This window comes from Microcebus murinus, chromosome 4 (assembly GCF_040939455.1).
Source record: "Microcebus murinus isolate Inina chromosome 4, M.murinus_Inina_mat1.0, whole genome shotgun sequence".
Lineage (NCBI taxonomy): Eukaryota > Metazoa > Chordata > Mammalia > Primates > Cheirogaleidae > Microcebus > Microcebus murinus.
In genome coordinates this window covers 91,182,212-91,201,055 of record NC_134107.1, presented here as the reverse complement: position 1 = coordinate 91,201,055, position 18,844 = coordinate 91,182,212, and the positions used below count along the sequence as shown (strand labels likewise).

At 39.3% G+C, this 18,844-nt stretch overlaps 1 protein-coding gene across 4 annotated transcripts in view; it reads right to left on the bottom strand.

Moving 5' to 3' along the window:
* DIXDC1 (DIX domain containing 1) overlaps positions 1-18,844 on the bottom strand; it is an 85,960-nt gene that overhangs the window by 7,781 nt on the left and 59,335 nt on the right. For all 4 annotated transcript variants that reach the window (XM_012749577.2, XM_012749576.2, XM_076002507.1 and 1 more), the window contains 7 exons: positions 15,915-16,019; positions 15,435-15,488; positions 14,872-14,964; positions 14,720-14,791; positions 13,570-13,659; positions 13,086-13,247; positions 11,862-11,928 (listed from right to left, as the gene is read on the bottom strand). In XM_012749577.2, coding sequence (XP_012605031.1) covers positions 11,862-11,928; positions 13,086-13,247; positions 13,570-13,659; positions 14,720-14,791; positions 14,872-14,964; positions 15,435-15,488; positions 15,915-16,019 — 643 coding nt within the window. The remainder of the gene's footprint in view (positions 1-11,861; positions 11,929-13,085; positions 13,248-13,569; positions 13,660-14,719; positions 14,792-14,871; positions 14,965-15,434; positions 15,489-15,914; positions 16,020-18,844) is intronic.

Below are 18,844 nucleotides of genomic sequence, written 5' to 3'. Positions count from 1 at the left end.
GCATGGTACTATATTTCTCCAAAAAGAAGACCTACCCATAAAATAAGCCCTAGCAGGATTTCTAAGCATTTGCACAATACAAGCCCTACCCTGAAAATAAGACCTAGTGATGGCTGTGACTACACACCATATCTGCACAACCCATGCATTTTGTCTTGGAGCAGTAAAGAAGAGGAGCAGCCCTTCTCATCTGTCCCATCGTGATAGCTACTATCCTAGAGGTGACCAGAAAGGTGCGGGCAGCCCCACCAACAAGGTCAACTCCCCCTGTCAGTTCCCGGCCATCCTGTGCATGCTGCAAGCTGAGGCTTTGAGGGGAAAATAACACATCCCCTGAAAATAAGCCCTAGGGTGTCTTCTTGAGGAAAAATAAATATAAGACCTTGTCTTATTTTCGGGGAAACACGGTAATACTATTACCTAAGTTAGGAGAATAGAAGTTAGTTATAGCATCTAATTATTCATTTACAACGTTTATTAGGTGCCTGTGATGCATCAAGTATTAGAGATGCACAAACAGATACAATCCCCTACCTTAAGGAGCTCAAAGTCTAGTGGAGATAGAAAAACAGTTATAATAAAGTAAATATGAAAATAATGTTGGTATAGACTGAATTGTGTCCTTCCCAAATTCATATGTTGAAGCCCTAACTCCCCGTATTGGAAATAAGGCCTTTAAGGAAGTAATTAAGATTAAATGATAGCCAGGCATGGTGACTCCTGTAATCTTAGCACTTTGGGAAGTCAAGGCAGGTGGATCACCTGAGGCCAGGAGTTCAAAACCAGCCTGAGCAATGTAGTGAGTGGTGGCACATTCCTATAGTCCTGGCTAGTTGGGAGGCTGAGGTGGGAGGATTGCTTGAGCCCAGGAGTTTGATGCTATAGTAAGCTATTATCGCACCACTGCACTCCAGCCTGGGCAAAAGAGCAAGACTCTGTCTCAAAAAAAAAAAAAAAAGATTAAATGAGGTCATAGGGTGGAGTCCTGACCCAATAGAACTGGTGCCCTTACAAACAGAGGAAGGGTGTGTCAGGACAGAGAGAGAAAGTGGCCTTCTGCAAGCCAGGAAGAGAGCTCTCACTAGAACCTAACCATGCTGGCACCCTGGTCTTATATATCCAGCCTCCAGAACTGTGAGCAAATAAATTTCTGCTATTTAAGCAATCCAGTTTTGGTACTTCGTTATAAAGCAGCCCAAGCTGACTAATACAAATGTTATGTACACATTTGGGGAAAATTTCAAAGAAAGAATAATCATGATGTCAAATGCCTCACAGAGGTCTAGAAGGTAAAGACTGGTTTGGTAAAGAGGTCATTGATGATACTAGTGAAAGCAGATTCAGATGATCAGTGAAGAATGAGTTTGAATGCACAGTTTTCAAGTAAAAAAGAGAAAGAATAATAATGAGGGAGAAATTATCTCATCCAACATTAAGCCGCATAATAAAATGATTATTGCATCAATGTGGCGTTACCATAAAAAATATGTACAAAAAACTTATAAAGAATAAATGACTCAGAAATATACCCTTGTGTGTGTGTATGTATGTGTGTGTACGAATTTAAGGCATGATTTTAAAAGGTACCACAAAACAACTGATGAATAGTTTTAGCTTATAAATTTAGGTTTACGATTTATTTAGAGTTAATTTTTGTATACAGTATGAAGTATAAGTCAAGACTCACTTTTCTTTAAAAAAAATTAGTTTTTAATTGTTCTAGCACCATATTTGAAAACCCCATCCTTCTTCCATTGAATTGCCTTTGCACTGTAGTTGAAAATCAACTGGTCAAATATGTGTGCCTCTATTCTGTTCCACGCATCTATGTGCCTATTTGTTTGTCAATACTACACTGTCTTGATTTTTAAGTCTTATGCTATGGGAAAATACTAACAGGAAGTTATATAATCAGACTGGCGTTTTAGAAAGGTCAACCTAGCAGCAAAGTAAGTATGGATTGGATGAGTGAAACTCTGGAAAGTATGCTATAGTTTGGATATTTGTCACCTCAAACTTCATACTGAAATTTGATCCCCAATGTTGGAGGTGGGGCCTAGTGGGAGGTGTTTGGTTAGTTTTGAAATCGACAAAGTTCCAACTTTGGAGGTTGGAGGTTTGGATGTTTGTCACCTCAAACTTCATACTGAAATTTGATCCCCAATGTTGGAGGTGCTTCATACTGAAATTTGATCCCCAATGTTGGAGGTGGGGCCTAGTGGGAGGTGTTTGGTTAGTTTTGAAATCGACAAAGTTCCAACTACTTTATTCATCTTTTTCAACATTTGGTGGGTGGTAATTCTAACCCCTTTACTGTTCCATATAAATTTTGGAATCAGCTTGTTTGTATCTATAAAATCTGATAAGATTTTCATTAGAATTGTCTTGAAGCTATAGATCATCTGGGAATGAATAGGCCATCTTAATAACATTGAATACTCCAATCATAAATATGGTATATCTCTCCATTTATTTAAATCTTCTTAATTTTTTCAATGTTTTATCATTCTCAGTATAGTCACTGCCCATATTTTATAAGGTTTACATCTAAGATTCCAATGGGGTTTTTTTTTGGGGGGGGCGCTACTATAAATGGTTCCTTTAATATTTTTCCATTTACAAATATTCCTTGTTGAATAGAGAAGTGCAGTTCCCTAATTTTTTTGCATATTGACCTTGTGTCCTGCAACCTTGCTAAATTCACTTCTTAGTTTTATTAGCTTTATTGTAGATTCCTTGGGATTCTGTATAGACAATCATGTCATTTACAAACAGGCAGTTCTGTGCCTTCCTTTCCAATTTCTATGCCTTTTCTTTCTTTTTCTTGCATCTCCATTCATTAGAGATACTGGTTTTGGTATAAGGGTAAAATAAAATGTGGTAGGAAGTGTTCCATTCTCTTCTATTTTCTGGACAAATTTGTGTAGAATTGTATTTCTTCCTGAAGTGCTCCCATCTGGTCCTGGAGTTTTCTTGGATGGGGGATTTTAAACTGCAAATTCAATTTCTTTAGTAACTATAAAACTCTTTGGCTTCAGCCTGAGCAAGAGCAAGACCCCGTCTCTACTATAAAGAAATTAACTGGCCAACTACTACATATAGCAAAACTTAGCCGGGCATGGTGGCACATGCCTGTAGTAGTCCAAGCTACTCAGGAGGCTGAGGCAGTAGGATTGCTTGAGCCCAGGAGTTTGAGGTTGCTGTGAGCTAGGCTGAGGCACTCACTCTAGCCTGGGCAACAAAGTGAGACTCTGTCTCGAAAAAAAAAAAAAATAGAGACAGAGTTTCGCTCTGTTGCCTAGGCTGCTGTGACATCAGCCTAGCTCACAGCAACCTCAAATTCCCGGGCTCATCCTCTTGCCTTAGCCTCCCAGATAGCTGGGACTATAGGCATGCGCCATCATGCCCAGCTAATTTTTTCTATTTTTAGTTGTCTGGCTAATTTCTTTCTATTTATAGTAGAGATGGGGTCTCACTCTTGCTCTGTCTGGTTTCGAACTCCTGAGCTCAAGCAATCCTCCTGCCTCGGCCTCCCAGAGTGCTAGGATTACAGGTATGAGCCACCACACCTGGCCCAAGAACTAATTCATAGTTTGATTTTTCTCCTATTTTTTATTTTCAATGTTATTTCTGTTATGTAGAAATAACATATACTTTTTTTTATTATTATTATTTTTTGAGACAGTCTCACTCTGTTGTCCCAAGTCGAGTGCAGTAGCATCCTTATAGCTCACTGCAACCTCAAACTCCTGGGCTCAAGTGATCCTTCCACTTCAGCCTCCCAGAATTCTGGGATTACAAGCATGAGCCACCACTCCCGGTCCCCATTATTATTATTATTTATTTTTTATTTTTTTTTGAGACAGAGTCTCGCTTTGTTGCCCAGGCTAGGGTGAGTGCCGTGGCATCAGCCTAGCTCACAGCAACCTCAAACTTCTGGGCTCAAGAGATCCTCCTGCCTCAGCCTCCCGAGTAGCTGGGACTACAGGCATGAGCCACCATGCCTGGCTAATTTTTTCTATATATATTAGTGGGCCAATTAATTTCTTTCTATTTATAGTAGAGGCGGGGTCTCACTCTTGCTCAGGCTGGTTTCGAACTCCTGACCTTGAGCAATCCATCTGCCTCAGCCTCCCAGAGTGCTAGGATTACAGGCGTGAGCCACAGCACCCGGCCCCCATTATTATTTTTATTCCTTCTTTTTGCTTGCTTTAGATTTAGTTAGCTCTTCTTTTTCATGTGTCTCAAGGTGGAAGCTTCAATTATTGAGATCACTGATTGAAGACCTTTCTTCTTTTCTCGTGTAGGTATTTAATGCTATGAATTTCCTTCTAGGTACTACTTTTATTATAGCTCACAAAGTTTGATATATTATTTTCATTTTTTCATTCAATTCAAAATATTTTATAATTTCTTTATGAATCTCTTTGACCTACAGGATATTACACATGTATTGTTCAATTTTCCAGATATTTAGGGATTTTCCAGATATTTCTGTTATTGACTTCTCTTCTATATTCATAATTTAAAAAGGAATTTTAAAAGTCCCCGAGCTGGGTGTGGTGGTGCGTGCCTGTAGACCCAGCTACATGGGAGGCTTAGGCAGGAAGATTGCTTGAGCCCAGGAATTTGTGGCTATAGTGAGCTCTGATTGCACCACTGCACTCCAGCCTAGGCAACAGAGCAACATCTCATCTCTTTTATAAACAAAAACAAAAAACTCCAAATGTAACTGTGGATTTATCTATTTCTCCTTTCTATCATTTTTGCTTCATGTATGTTAAAGCTGTTAGTAGGTATACACACATTTAGGATTGTTATGTCTTCTTAGTGAAGTGACCTCTTTATCATTATGTAACATCTTGCTTTGTATTTGGAAGTATTCCTTGTTCTGAATTTTACCTTATCTGATGCTAATATAATCATATCAGCTTTTTTTGATTAGTGTTTCTATGGTATATCTTTTTCCATCCTTTTATTTTTAAACCTATTTATATTTTTATATGTAAAGTAGGCTTTTTATCAACAGCATACAGTTGCCTTGTCTTTTCATCCAAATTCACAATCTCTAATCTTTTAATTGAAATGCTTTGACTATTCATATTTAACATAATCATTATATGTTTGGATCTACCAAACATCTACTGTCTTCCACTAAATACAATGGTAATATTCTCTAGGTAAGTAGTTTCCAAACTGTGGTCCTCAGACCATCCACTCTACCAAGAATATAGTATCTCTTGTACTCTTCACAGCAACCCCATTAGCTGGGTATCATCACCCACATTTACCAATGAGGAACAAAAGTTGAAGTAGTGAAGTATTTAGCTCCTGAGGTGAACTACTGACTTATTTAATTTGAAAAAATTTTAGTGGTTACAATGTATATATTTAGTCACTGTCCACTTTCAAATACTAATATAGCACTTCATCTGTAGTGTAAGAAACTTATAACAGGATAGTCCCAATCTTTGTGCTATGGTTGTCATACATTTTATTTTTACATATGGCATAAATAATACATCAATACTATTTTTCATTTATTTATTTATTTATTTATTTTTGAGACAGAGTCTCACTTTGTTGCCCAGGCTAGAGTGAGTGCCGTGGCATCAGCCTAGCTCACAGCAACCTCAATCTCCTGGGCTCAAGCGATCCTTGGGCCTCAGCCTCCCGAGTAGCTGAGATTACAGGCATGTGCCACCATGCCTGGCTAATTTTTTGTTTATATATTTTTAGTTGGTCAATTAATTTCTTTCTATTTTTAGTAGAGACAGGGTCTTGCTCAGGCTGGTTTCAAACTCCTGACCTCGAGCAATCCATCCGCCCCGGCCTCCCAGAGTGCTAGGGTTACAGGTGTGAGCCACCGCAGCCGGCCCTATTTTTCTTTTAAACAATTTGTTATGTTTTAAGCAAAAATAAAAAAAAAGAGATCTTTTTATATTTGCCTTCATTTTAACAATTTCTTTCTGTAAATCCCAGTTTCTTTCTTGTAGGGTATTCCTTCTGCCTGAAGAAATTCTTTTAATATTTCTTGAAGGTAGTCTTCATTATATCTTTAGCATTTCCATTTGACTCCTTCTTATAATTTGGAAATTATTTATTATTATTTCTTATAATTTGGAAATTATTTTTTATTCCATCTCTTTGCTAAAATTCTTCATTTGTACATGCATCCTATCAACATTTTCACTATAGCCTTTAACATGAATCAGTTATTTTAAGTTCCTTGTCTGATGGTTCAACATCCATGCCATATCTGAGTCTGGTTCTGTTGATTGCTTTGGCTCTTGATAGTAGCTTGTTTCTTCCTTGCTTTTGTGGGTGCCTCATAATTTTTTTTATTGAATTCCAGACATCATGTGTTAAGACAGTAGAGACAGAGGTAAAAATATTTGTCTGGAAATGGGCACACTGCTTATTCTTCTAGGCCATTAGTGGGACAGCTGAATCAGCATAGTCAGGCACTGAGCCAGGACTATTATTAAGTTTATTATTAAGTTCACCTTCAGTGTAGCACCGTCTTCAAACTCTTCTAGTTATGTTTAAGGGGCTCACCTGGTTTGTTGGAGGGTTTTTCCCCTGATGTTCCTGCCCCACGTGCAGCTATAGACTTGCCCTGTGTGCCTGTGCCTCCAAGTCAGCCTATTCTTGTGCCCTCTCTCAGAAGCAGGTCACTGCCACAAATTAAACAGTGCTTGCTCGGCTGGTGGGAAGGGGCAGGAGATGAGGAAGGTTTCTTTGTTGTCCTGATCCAGCCCTTGAAGTAGGGTTTCCTCAGTGATCCTGCTCCCCTGACCCTAGTGGTAGGCAATCTCTAATAACTGGAACCCAAAATAGTTTCCTGCCCCTCTGTCAGAGTAGAGGGTTCTTTGTTCCTTTTCCCTCCCCCTTAAGTATGAGTCTTCACCTGCCTGGAGCAGGGACAGATGGTGCAAAAAGGATTTGCTTCCCTCTCCTAGTCACTTAGGCTTTTGCTCCACAGCAAGAATGGTCTAGATGGGGCTTCATGCTTTTCCTGCAGTGGCAGCTGCTCCCCTCCTCTGGGTCTGCACCAGTAGGGAAGGTTTTCTTTAGACTCCATCACCACAACCAATCCTTTTTTTCCCCAAAAGCGTATTTCATTTATTTTTCAAATAAACTATTTAAATATAACTATTTTTACATAATAATTATACATATTTTGGTGGTGTACATGTGATGTTTTGAGATATGCAACAATGTGTAATGATCAAATCAGGGTAATTGAGGTATACATCCCCTCAAACATTTATCTTTTCTTTTTGTTGGGAACATTCCAATTCTTCTCTTCTAGCTATTTTGAACAATATACAATAAATTACTGTTAACCTAGTTAACAGTAGTTAACAATAGTTAACTATAGTTACCCTATAGTTAACAATAGTTACCCTACTAGACTACTGAACACTAGATCTTACTCCTTCTATCTAACTATATCCCCCCACCTGCTTCTTACCCATCCCAGCTTCTGGTAACCAATAATCAACACTCTACTTCCATAAGATCCATTTTCTCAGCTCCCACATATGAGGTGAGAACATATGGTGTTTGTCTTTCTGTGTCTGGCTTATTTCACTTAACATAATGACCTCTAATTCCACCCATGTTGCAGCAAATGATAGGATGTCATTCTTTTTATGGCTGAATAATATTCCACTGTGTATATGTACTGTATTTTCTTTATCTATTCATCCATTGATAGGCACTAGCTATTATGAACAGTGTTCCAATAATCATGGGGAGGCAGACATGTCTTTAATATACTGATTTCCTTTCTTTCGGATATACACCCAGCAGTGGGATTGCTAGATCATAGTACTTCTATTTTAGTTTTCTGAGGAAACTCCCCATTGTTTTCCATAGTGGCTGTACTATTGTATACTCCCACCAACAGCATAAAAGAGTCTTCTTTCTCTACATTCTCACCAGCATCCATTACTTTTTGTCTTTTTGATAAAAGCCATTTTAACTGGGGTGAGGTGATATCTCAGTGTCACAACCAATCTTTTTCATGAGCACCATCTAGAGGTCCACAGAAAAGTGTCTCCAAGTAAGTGCAAATTCCTCTTGTTTTATGGTCCCCAGGGTTCCTATACTCTCTTCTCAGCCCTTAGCAAATCATTAAAAATCTTAGCTGAATTATTCTTATCTGTTAGTATACTGGCCCCAACTTCCTCCCAGGCTCTGTCACAAATGAGCCAGTACTTGCATTTTATCTTCCTTGGAAGTATCTGTTTAAATTTCAGGCTAGTTAGTTGCCCTATCATGTCATGTCTCTGTTATGAATGTGGGTGTAAAAGTTTGGGGTTGGTTTTTTTTTAACCTGTTTTCAATTCTTTTGGGTATCTATCTATCTACAAGTGGAATTGCTGGGTCTTCAATGCTTAACTTTTTGAGCAATTACCATAGTAGTTTTCCATAGCAGCTGTGCCATTTTACATTCCCACAGCAATGTATGAGGGTTTCAACGTCTCCACATCCCTGCCAACACTTGTTATTTTCCATTTTTTGAAACTATCTACTAGGTATAAAGTGGTATCTCACTGTGGTTTTGACTTTCATTTCCCTAATGACTAATAGTTTTGAGCATCTTTTCATAGGTTTATTGGAAATTTGTTTGTCTTCTTTAGAGAAATGTCTATTCCAGTCCTTTGCCCATTTTTTATTGGGACTGTTTGTCTTTTTGCTGTTGAGTTGTAAGAGTTATATATATTCTGGATCCTAGATCCTTATGAGATAATATGATTTGAAAATATTTTTCCTATTCTGTGGATTATATTTTTACTCTCTTAATAGTGTCCTTTTATACACAAAAACTTTTAACTTTGAAGTCCAATTTTTCTATTTTTTTCTTTTGTTGCGCATGCTTTTGATGTCATATCTAAGTATCCATTGCCAAGTCTAAGATCATAAATGTTTTCCTCTATGTTTTCTTCTGAGTTTTATAGTTTTAGCTCTTAATAAGTCTTTGACCCATTCTGGGTTAATTTTTGTGTATGGTGCAAGGTAGGGATCCCATTTCATGTAGATATCCAGTTGTCCAAGCACCATTTGCTGAAGAGAAGATTCTCTGGTTATATGGGTTTTTATCTGAACTCTAAATTCAATTACATTAATCTATTATTTTACTTTTTAAATCTAAAATAATTATTATAGTTTTCCCTTAAGAGGAAATAGTCAGAAAGAAAGTAGGTTCAGAGAATACTCTTTCAGAAAATTTGGATATGATGAAAAAGAAAAAGAAAGGGCACAGCCAGAGGAAAATGAAAGGAAAGTATTTTGAGACTATTATTTGCCCTGCATCTCTCATATGCCCCACACTATACTAGATGATTTCCATAAAATATTTCACTTAATGATCAAATCCTTCACAGATCCACAAACTAAGATTCAGTGACATTAATTAATACTCTTGCTCATGGTCACACACTCTACTGAGCGCAGAGCCAAAACTGTACCCCAGATCTGTTTGATTTTATATTCTGTATTTTTACCACTCTATTGTGACATGAGTCTGAAGCGCCTTCAGACCTAGAGAGAGAGAGATCCAATTGGCATTTAAAAATATAGCCCTGGCTGGGCATGGTGGCTCACACCTGTAGTCTTTTTTTTTTTTTTTTTTTCTGTATTCAGCAAATCCAAACACCTGTAGTCTTAACTCTGGGAGGCCAAGGCAGAAGGATTGCTTGAGCTCAGGAGTTGGAGACCAACCTCAGCAAGAGTGAGACCCCATCTCTACGAAAAATAGAAAAAATTAGCCAGGCATGGTAGCACAGATGTGTAGTCAGAGCTACTTGGGAGACTGAAGCAGGAGGATTACTTGAGCCCAGGAGTTTGAGGTTGCTGTGAGCTAGGCTGATGCCATGGCACTCTAGCCTGAGCAATAGAGCAAGACTCTGTCTCAGAATGAATGAATAAATAAATGAATGAATGAGTAAACAAAATAAAAATATAGTCTTAAAGCTCAGAAAAGTCTAGGATTAGGGATAAAGCATACAAATTATCAGCATACAAGAGTAGTCAAAGCCACAGCAGTGGAATAGATCACCTAAAGAAACTATGGAAAGGCTTAGGGTTAGGCCTCAAATGGAATCCCAGGGCACATCAACATTCACAGGTTAGAAGAGAAGAAAAAGAAAAGAAAATTCAGAAAGAGTTAGCAGTCAGAGAGATAGAAGGAAAACTGAGGAATCTACTGCAAGTGTAGTGAGGACAAGTACCAAGTCCATCTTGTTCATCTCCCTATCTCCAGTGTCAAACATTGATGGTGCATAATGGATGCTCAGTAAACATCTGTGAAATGAGTAACTGGGTGGCACTGAAGCGACAGAGAAAAACGCTTCCAGGGGACTATTCAAGAAAAGCAAATGATTTTGAAAAAATAATGAAAGATAAGGTTTGAAAAGTAACCACTTGATTATGCAACAAGAAAGTCAACAGAGATCCAACAAAAAAAACAGTAAATGGAGTGAGTAAAAGTCAGACTGCAGTGGGTTGAGTAGTGAAGGGAGGTGAGGAAGAAAAGAGAGCAAGGATAGACTATGCTTTTGAGAAGCTTGATATAGAGGAATAAAAGAAATTGAGTCAGTACTAGAGGGCTAACAGACTTACACAAGTTTTTATATTTTCATATGAGAGACATTTTAGCTTGTTTGTGAATATGGGTATCACTGAAAGTGTTAGATTAACAACATAATTTTCAAGCAGAGTTTGTAGTATTTTAAATAAATACAATATATGCACAGAAAGGGAGGATTTTATTTTAGACTTTTGGAAAAGAATTTCTAAATATTTAGACCTATTTACCTTGGTAGTTTACACTAACCTGGAGAAAGTAATGAAGAGGATAATAATAAAATAAAAAGCATCTCAAGACAATAAAATGACTATTTCAAAGCATTGCTAGGAAAAGAAACTGAAACTCATTTTTGTATTAAAATAATTTGTTTTATCCCCATCAGAGATACCTAATCCAAGAAGAAAAGACATCTGGATCAGAGGTTTGAGGAGCTATTTTATTTACTCTACAAAAAAAATTTATATTTAGTACTTGTACAAATATTTTAAGTGTTTTACTTTAGGTTTTGTTTATTAGTGTGGTTTTAAAAACTGTATATATAACACATAAAACTGATTCTGGCCAGCTTTTTAATATTTGGTTTTTATAAATTATTGTTTAGGTATCTTTAGGTTAGACCTGATTAGAATATAAAAGATAAGAAAATCTGAACATTATTAAACCAAAGGGTAAGATACAAACTAAAATAGAAATTACCAGGAAGGACAGATTTCTAACAAATTGTAATAAACAGGGGACAAAACATAGAAGGGGGAAGGAGCAGATTAAACCACACTTCCTAGCCATGGCCACTAGATGGTACAAATATTTTACAGGACTTAAGCACTCAAAAGTTTTTAAGAAAATCCTCAAAGAAATTAAACTTCTTATTTCTAGGAAGAAGTGGAAATTTTTTGTGCTACTTGAAACTGTAGGAAGATATGTGTATCTATGTGTGTATGTTTTTGTTGTTTTATATTTTACTTTGTTCAGCATAAATGTTTTGAGCTTGTGTATTTTCCAAAGATATTTTAGACTCTCTGAGTCAGCAGCATCCTGCCTACATGTGGCTAAATGGCACTTGGGGTGACAGTGGTGGTGATGATGGTACGTGTCTTTATAGTCCTGAACAAATTTAATTCCAGTATTGCCACAGAAACAAAATATTATAAAAGTGAAGTACTAAAAGGAAAATTTTATCCCCAAATACTGGTAGTGTGAAAAATATTAACTTCTGGTCTAATATGCTAGGAGTCCCTACTGAGCAAAAATGAGTACTTACTTGAATTAGGGGGCCAGGAATCCTGGTATTCACTATCTGCTTGAGTTCTGGGTGACTTGCCCCGAACCTGGGGAGCCACACAAAAATCACAAGAGTTATAATCAATGAGAACTTCACTAAGAAATTTAAATCATAAAAATATACCTAAAATATATACTTTTCTATGATTTCTTACATAGTATATAAAATTGAATACATTATCCTAATAATAACATACATATAGAAAAAGCTTTCTGATTTCCAATTCATTTTTCATATATTTTCTTATCCAGTACTAAGCTCATTCAGAAGGTAAGAGACAGGGGAATAAGGAGTAAAGAGAGACCCTGTGGGGTCAAGAACCACAATTCTGAGCTGGGCGTGGCAGATCACACCTGTAATACCAGCACTCTGGGAGGCCGAGGTGGGAAGATCTTGTGAGGTCAGGAGTTTGAGACCAACCTGAGCAAAAGCAAGACCCCATCTCTACTAAAAATAGAAAAATTAGCCAGGTGTCTAGCTCATGCCTGTTTAACCCCAGCTACTCCAGAGGTTGAGGCAGGAGGATCACGTGAGCCCAGGAGTCTGAGGTTGCAGTGAGCTATGATGATGCTACTGCACTCCAGCCAGGGTAACAGAGCAAACCTCTATCAAAAAAAAAAAAGGGCCAGGCGCAGTGGCTCACGCCTGTAATCCCAGCACTCTGGGAGACGGAGGCAGGCAGATTGCTCGAGGTCAGGAGTTCGAAACCAGCCTGAGCAAGAGTGAGACCCCGTCTCTACTATAAATAGAAAGAAATTAATTGGCCAACTAATATATATAGAAAAAAACTAGCCGGGCATGGTGGTGCATGCCTGTAGTCCCAGCTACTCGGGTGGCTGAGGCAGGAAGATTGCTTGAGCTCAGGAGTGTGAGGTTGCTGTGAGCTAGGCTGACACCACGGCACCCACTCTAGCCTGGGCAACGAAGCGAGATTCTGTCTCAAAAAAAAAAAAAGAACCAGAATTCCTAACATAGCTACACAGCTGCTGGGAGCAACAGTGACAATGAACTCCTTCCCTGTATTGTCATACCATAATGAATAGTCAGCTCCACTCAGAGGAAATCCAAAGAGAAAAGCAAATGTATCCTTCAGCAGGGCCTTATATCTTCTAATACTGCCTTCATCTAAATGCAAATTCATAAACTCATAAAACCCAGATTCCTCAGGAGCTTGCCTAAGAGACACCATAACAATAGGACTACCTTTCTTTCTTGTTTCTTCTGCATCTCCATGACATGCAGGCGCTCCATGAGGCTGGAGATGCCCTGCTCCAAGCTGTCAATGGTGTGGTGCTGAGGATCATGGCCACTGAAGCTGTTTCGCAGGCTGCGCAGAGCATCTCGAACAAGCTGCAGGTCGCTGGTCTGTGGGCAAAAATAAGGTGCTGTTGGAATAGCGCAGGGCCATACTATTAAACACATCCCAACTGCTTGGCTTAAGAGGATATAGAATGGAGGTTTCCATAATACATCTTTTTTTCCATAGGTGTGAACTATAGGAAACTTTCCTCCACAGAGGCAGACGTCTGTTTACCTACTTTGGATAGTATGCCTCATAATCTTTGCACACTCAACACATGCAAGAATTAAGAAACTGAACTATAAAAGGTGTAGTCTACTGGTGATGGCTTTGGCACTCTTCTGGTTTCAGCAAGATACAAGTCTGTACTCAAATCCAGCCACCTACCCCTCTGTGGGTGACTGAAGCAGCTCCTTTTCCTGCCATTGGAGGGAGAAAGCCATTGCTTTGAGAGCTGTGACTGTTGTAGTTAGTTACCTATAGCAGCAGCACAAAGAAACATTGCATGTTAAAGGAAGAATTCTAAACCAAAATGCCCTTTTTTTCTTCTTCTTCCTTTTTTTTTAAGACAGAGTCTTGCTCTATCACCCCAGGTACAGTGGCATCATCATAGCTCACAGCAACCTCAAACTCCCGGGCTTCAAGTGATTCTCTTGCCTCAGCCTCCTGAAGAGATGAGACTACAAGCTCACCAGCATGCCCAACTAATTTTTTTTTTTCTATTTTTTTGTAGAGACAGGGTGTCGCTCTTGCTCAGGCTGGTCTCAAACTCCTAACTTCAAGGGATCCTCCCACCTCAGCCTCCCAGAGTGCTAGGATTACAGGCGTGAGCCACTGTGCCCAGCCTTATTTTTCTTCTTTATGTTTATCACTTCCTGCCATAGTATATGATTATTTATTTGTTTAATGGCTCTCTCTTAAAATATATCCTTCATGAGTGTAGTTTTTCCCCCATTTTGTTCACTGCTATATCTCCAGCACTTGACACATAGTAGGCATTATTTTTTTTTTTTTTATCTATATACTCTTTTTTTTTTTCCAGCATATTATGGGGGATTAGGCATTATTGAATGTGGGATAAATGAAATGATAACTTTAGCCTGGAGGCCCCAACCTAGCCTCTGCCACGGCCACAGGAGGGCCTCAGAATGCTGCTCTGCCACCACTTGCCTTTGCTTCAGTAATAAAAAAATAATAGCCTGACTCTGTATCAAAGGGATCTAACAGAGCAGAGTTTAGTTACTTATGTGGATTATCTTATATATTCTTCATAGTAACAGACTGGGTCACTAATATTTCCATTTTCCAGATGAGCCTTATTTCTAAGACTCAGTGGCTAGGCAACTTAAGGTCATACAATGTAGCAGCGGTAAAGCTGGACATTGAAACCAGATTTTCTTATCCTGGAACCTGTACTTTTAACTCCTTCACAATATAGTCTCCCAACAGACGAGCCTGTGACCTCGGTTCAGCTAAGTCAGAAACACAATTTCCCCGTTTGCCCCACAAGTGTGGGAGAACCCGAGCTCTAGGTTACCTCATCTGCCTCTCTTTTCATACAGTGAGCCAAAAGGACATCTTTGTGTTCTAGCTCCCGCTCTAGGTCCACCTGCAAAACAGAGACTGAATCAGAAAAGGATTTCTCCAGGCCAAAGGGGCAGGAAAGTCAGTGGGTGAGTATGTTCCGACCTGGTGGTAACTGGCTTCCGAGAGTTTCCGGAGTGCTTCTTCTAGCTTGACCTGGTGCTGCTGAAGGAGGCGATCCTTCTGCCCCAGCTCTTTCTGCAATAGAGACACAGCTTCCAGATGTGTGGCAAAACCAAGGACACTGAAAAGTTCACTCTCTGCAATGCAATTCCACCCAAGTAAAGTACAGCCCCAGAGGGAACAGTTCTTTCCTCAAGATATACCAGGAAGACTTTACATACCATAATAGTCTTATATGGTGCAAAGGATTTTCAGAAGGGTAAGGAGGAAGGGAACTACCATTTGTAGGAGGACCACTATGAGCCATCCATACTAGTTACAGATAAAGGTAAGACTAGAACTGAAGCTTCTAGACTCCTAGTTCTGTGTTCCTTCTCCTAGCTATGCTGTTTATTCTTTAGGGCTAGTGAATCAAGGACACAGAAAATGATCACCTTCCAGAAACCAAAGGTAAGAATACTTAAGTATTCTTTGAGCAACAGCAACAATGGGCTATTCATAAAAGGTCAGGTGGAAGTCATTTCCAAACCGATACTCATTCTTACTTTATATTCTCCCAAGAGCTGGTTCCTCTCATCTAGCTTCCGCTGTAAATCCACCTGCAAAGATAAGAAAATTCACTGGCACGGAAGTATCGTCTACCAATTCTCAAGGAACCCAGCTACTTGGTACCCATGTTAATGTTGGCAGTTATAGTATACAGCACAGAGAGAGCATGGTTATGATAAAAATATACAACTGCTCTCCACGTCTTTAGTGAAATAATCATTGTAAACCATGATTTTGCCTCAGTGTCTTAGTGTCTTCAAAGCTGAAAAAGAGTTCAAGGACCTTTCTGCCCAGCATGGTATGGGCTTTCACCTAGGAACAAAGATAAGTCTAATATGGAATAAAAATAACTGCAGATACTTAGGGCAGGCATCCCAGGAGCACGGTAAAAGAGATTAGGATGGCAGATCTAATAGCACTGCCTACTATTCTGCTAATGGGGCTCCATGAGGTCAGGGTTCATTCATTTAACTCACATTCTGGTTGTGCAGCTCATCTTTGTCCATGTTTGCCCTTAGTAGTTCTTGTTTGAGCTGAAGAACAGATGTGTCCTGCTGAGTCAATCTCTGCTGCAAGGCATCCTGGCAGAATATATATAGTAATTACTGTGGTCTCAATTTTTTTTTAAGAAAAAAACGTTTCATTCTGTTGTCCAGGCTAGATTGCACTGGTGTCATCATAGTTTCCCATAACCTCAAACTCCTGGGCTCAGGCAATCCTTCTGCCTCAACCTCCCAAGTAGTTGGGGCTACAGGTGTACACCACCATGCCTGGCTAATTTTTCTATTTTGTAGACATGGGGTCTCACCATGTTGTTCAGGTTGGTTTTAAACTCCTGGTCTCAAGTGATCCTCTGAGCTCAGCCTCCCAAAGTGCTAGGATTTCAGGTGTGAGCCACCACGCCTAGTTCATGGTCCTGATTAATCAATCAGCCAGTTATTATTAAAATTTTTACTATGTATCCAGCATTTGGTCTGGCAAACTGAGAGACAAAAGGAGTATAAGGGTCTTGCCACAAGTTGCTGAGCAGGGGTTTTTCTGTCCCCCTCTAGGACACTAGCATCTCAAGGAAAAGATGAATGAAACCTGCTTTTTCCTCCACCTACTACTTAGCCCTACCCTGCACTTCTGCACTTCACTACCAAAAGCATGATGTCCTAGGGAGAGAATGAGCAGCTTTTGGGATCAGATAGACCTAGATTCAAATTACAAGTTTACCACTTACTACTCTTATGACATTGACCTTGGAAAATGCAGTCTCTTTCCTCCCTCCATGGCTTTCTCATCTGCATCTTGGGCATATAAATACTCAATCTAGACTAGCTCTTTTTCCTTCTACCCCTGCTCAGTTCCCATTTCCTAGAGGGATGGGCCCTCTTCCTGCCCACCACTCTGTTCATAAAGAATCCCTGAAGCTGTCCCTCTCTGGCTTCCAGAGCCTTGCTGCTGTCCTGCTTCCTTTGGCTTCCAATGCCTAATCTGGACCAGGGATGGGATTTTATTTCTACTATTCTGAACTGTTCTTGGACTGATCGTTCCTCTTCCTAATTTTCTAGGATCTTGCCAGCTTTAGACTATCTTTCTTTTTTTTTTTTTTCATAGCCAACATCATACTGAATAGACTATCTTTCCCTCAGCTTGGACCCTCTTGGTTCCTACCAGGCCTAAGAAAAGGAGGGTTGGGGCCAGGTGCCCGTGGCTCACACCTGTAATCCTATCATTCTGGGAGGCCGAGGCAGTAGGGATCACTTGAGGTCAGGAGTTTGAGACCAGCCTGAGCAAGAGCAAGACCCTGTCTCTACAAAAAATATAAAAATTAGCCAGGGGTGGTGGTGTGCGCCTATAGTCCCAGCTACTCGGGTGGCTCATGAGAGCTCATGAGAGCTCAGGAGTTTGAGGTTACAGTGAGCTATGATGACGCCATTGCACTTTAGCCTGGGTGACAGAGCGAGACTCTACTCAAAAAAAAAAGAAAAAAAAAGGAGGGCTCGATATACTTACTTATGAGGGTTAGCTATAACACACTACCACCAACCATGGAAACTTAAATGGAACTAATGGACTGGTGATGCATTCCAGAATATTTGTTCTGATTTCTCTCTCTTTACAGATTACAGAGAAATAATGCAGGCTCTGGAGAATGTGAGAGCCTATTCTTAATTATGCTGTCTGCCATGACAGCACATGGCACAGGCAGTCTAAGATATCTGTGGCATCAGTAGTTTAGAGGAACATTTTCCAAGGTGTGCTCTATGGGATGGACATTAATGAGTTCCATGGGCAAAAAGACACTTCTATAGTAAATAATTCCAAACTTTTCTCAGGCCAAGCTCTTTATGACAGACCTTCTCTCATCCTTTAATGTTGTTATTCACTCTGACTCTTCTCAAACTTATCTGAACATGGGATACTCTTGTTTTTTGAAGTATTTCAAAAGCACTAAGCCTACAGAATATATTTTGGAAAGCACTGCTGAGTTATATACTAGTCTAGCCCACGAATGGGCATAGAGGGAAGAGGGAGAAAATGCAGTTTAAGAACATTCTACTTCAGCCAGGCACGGTAGCTCACGCCTGTAATCCTAGCAATCTGGGAGGCCGAGGTGGGTGGATTGCTCAAGATCAGGAGTTCGAAACCAACCTGAGCAAGAGCGAGACCTCGTCTCTACTATAAATAGTAAGAAATTAATTGGCCAATAATATATATAGAAAAAATTAGCCAGGCATGGTGGTGCATGCCTGTAGTCCCAGCTACTCGGGAGGCTGAGGCAGTAGGATTGCTTGAGCCCAGGAGTTTGAGGTTGCTGTGAGCTAGGCTGACACCACGGCAACAAAGTGAGACTCTGTCTATAAATAAATAAATAAATAAATAACATAAAAAAAAAAAAGAACATTCTACTTCTAGATTTTATTTTACAAATACACTCCCACTTAGGTAAAATAACATATATTCAAGTTTATTGTTATAGTTAGAGCACCGTTTATATTAGCAAAAGATTATAGATAACCTAAAATACCATCAAATATATACATTTAATATATAATAATTTATTTAACCTGTGTGTATGTGTGTGGGTGTGTGTACACACACATACATATACTATGCAGCCATTAAAAAAAAAGACCTAGGAAGTTCTTTATGTACTGAAATAGAGTGATCTGCAAGATGCACTGCTAAGAGAAAAAAACAAGGTGTCAAACTGTATTTATAGTATACTACTATTTGGGTAAAAATGTGGGAGAAAATGACATACACACATATTGGCTGATAACTGATAAGTTGCCCCCAGAAAAGAGAATGAGGTGACTTGGGGGACAGGGCTAGCAGGCAGACTTTTCACAGTTTATCCTTTCATGCCCTTAAACCATTTGAATGTTGCTAACTATTCAAAAACTAAACATTACAA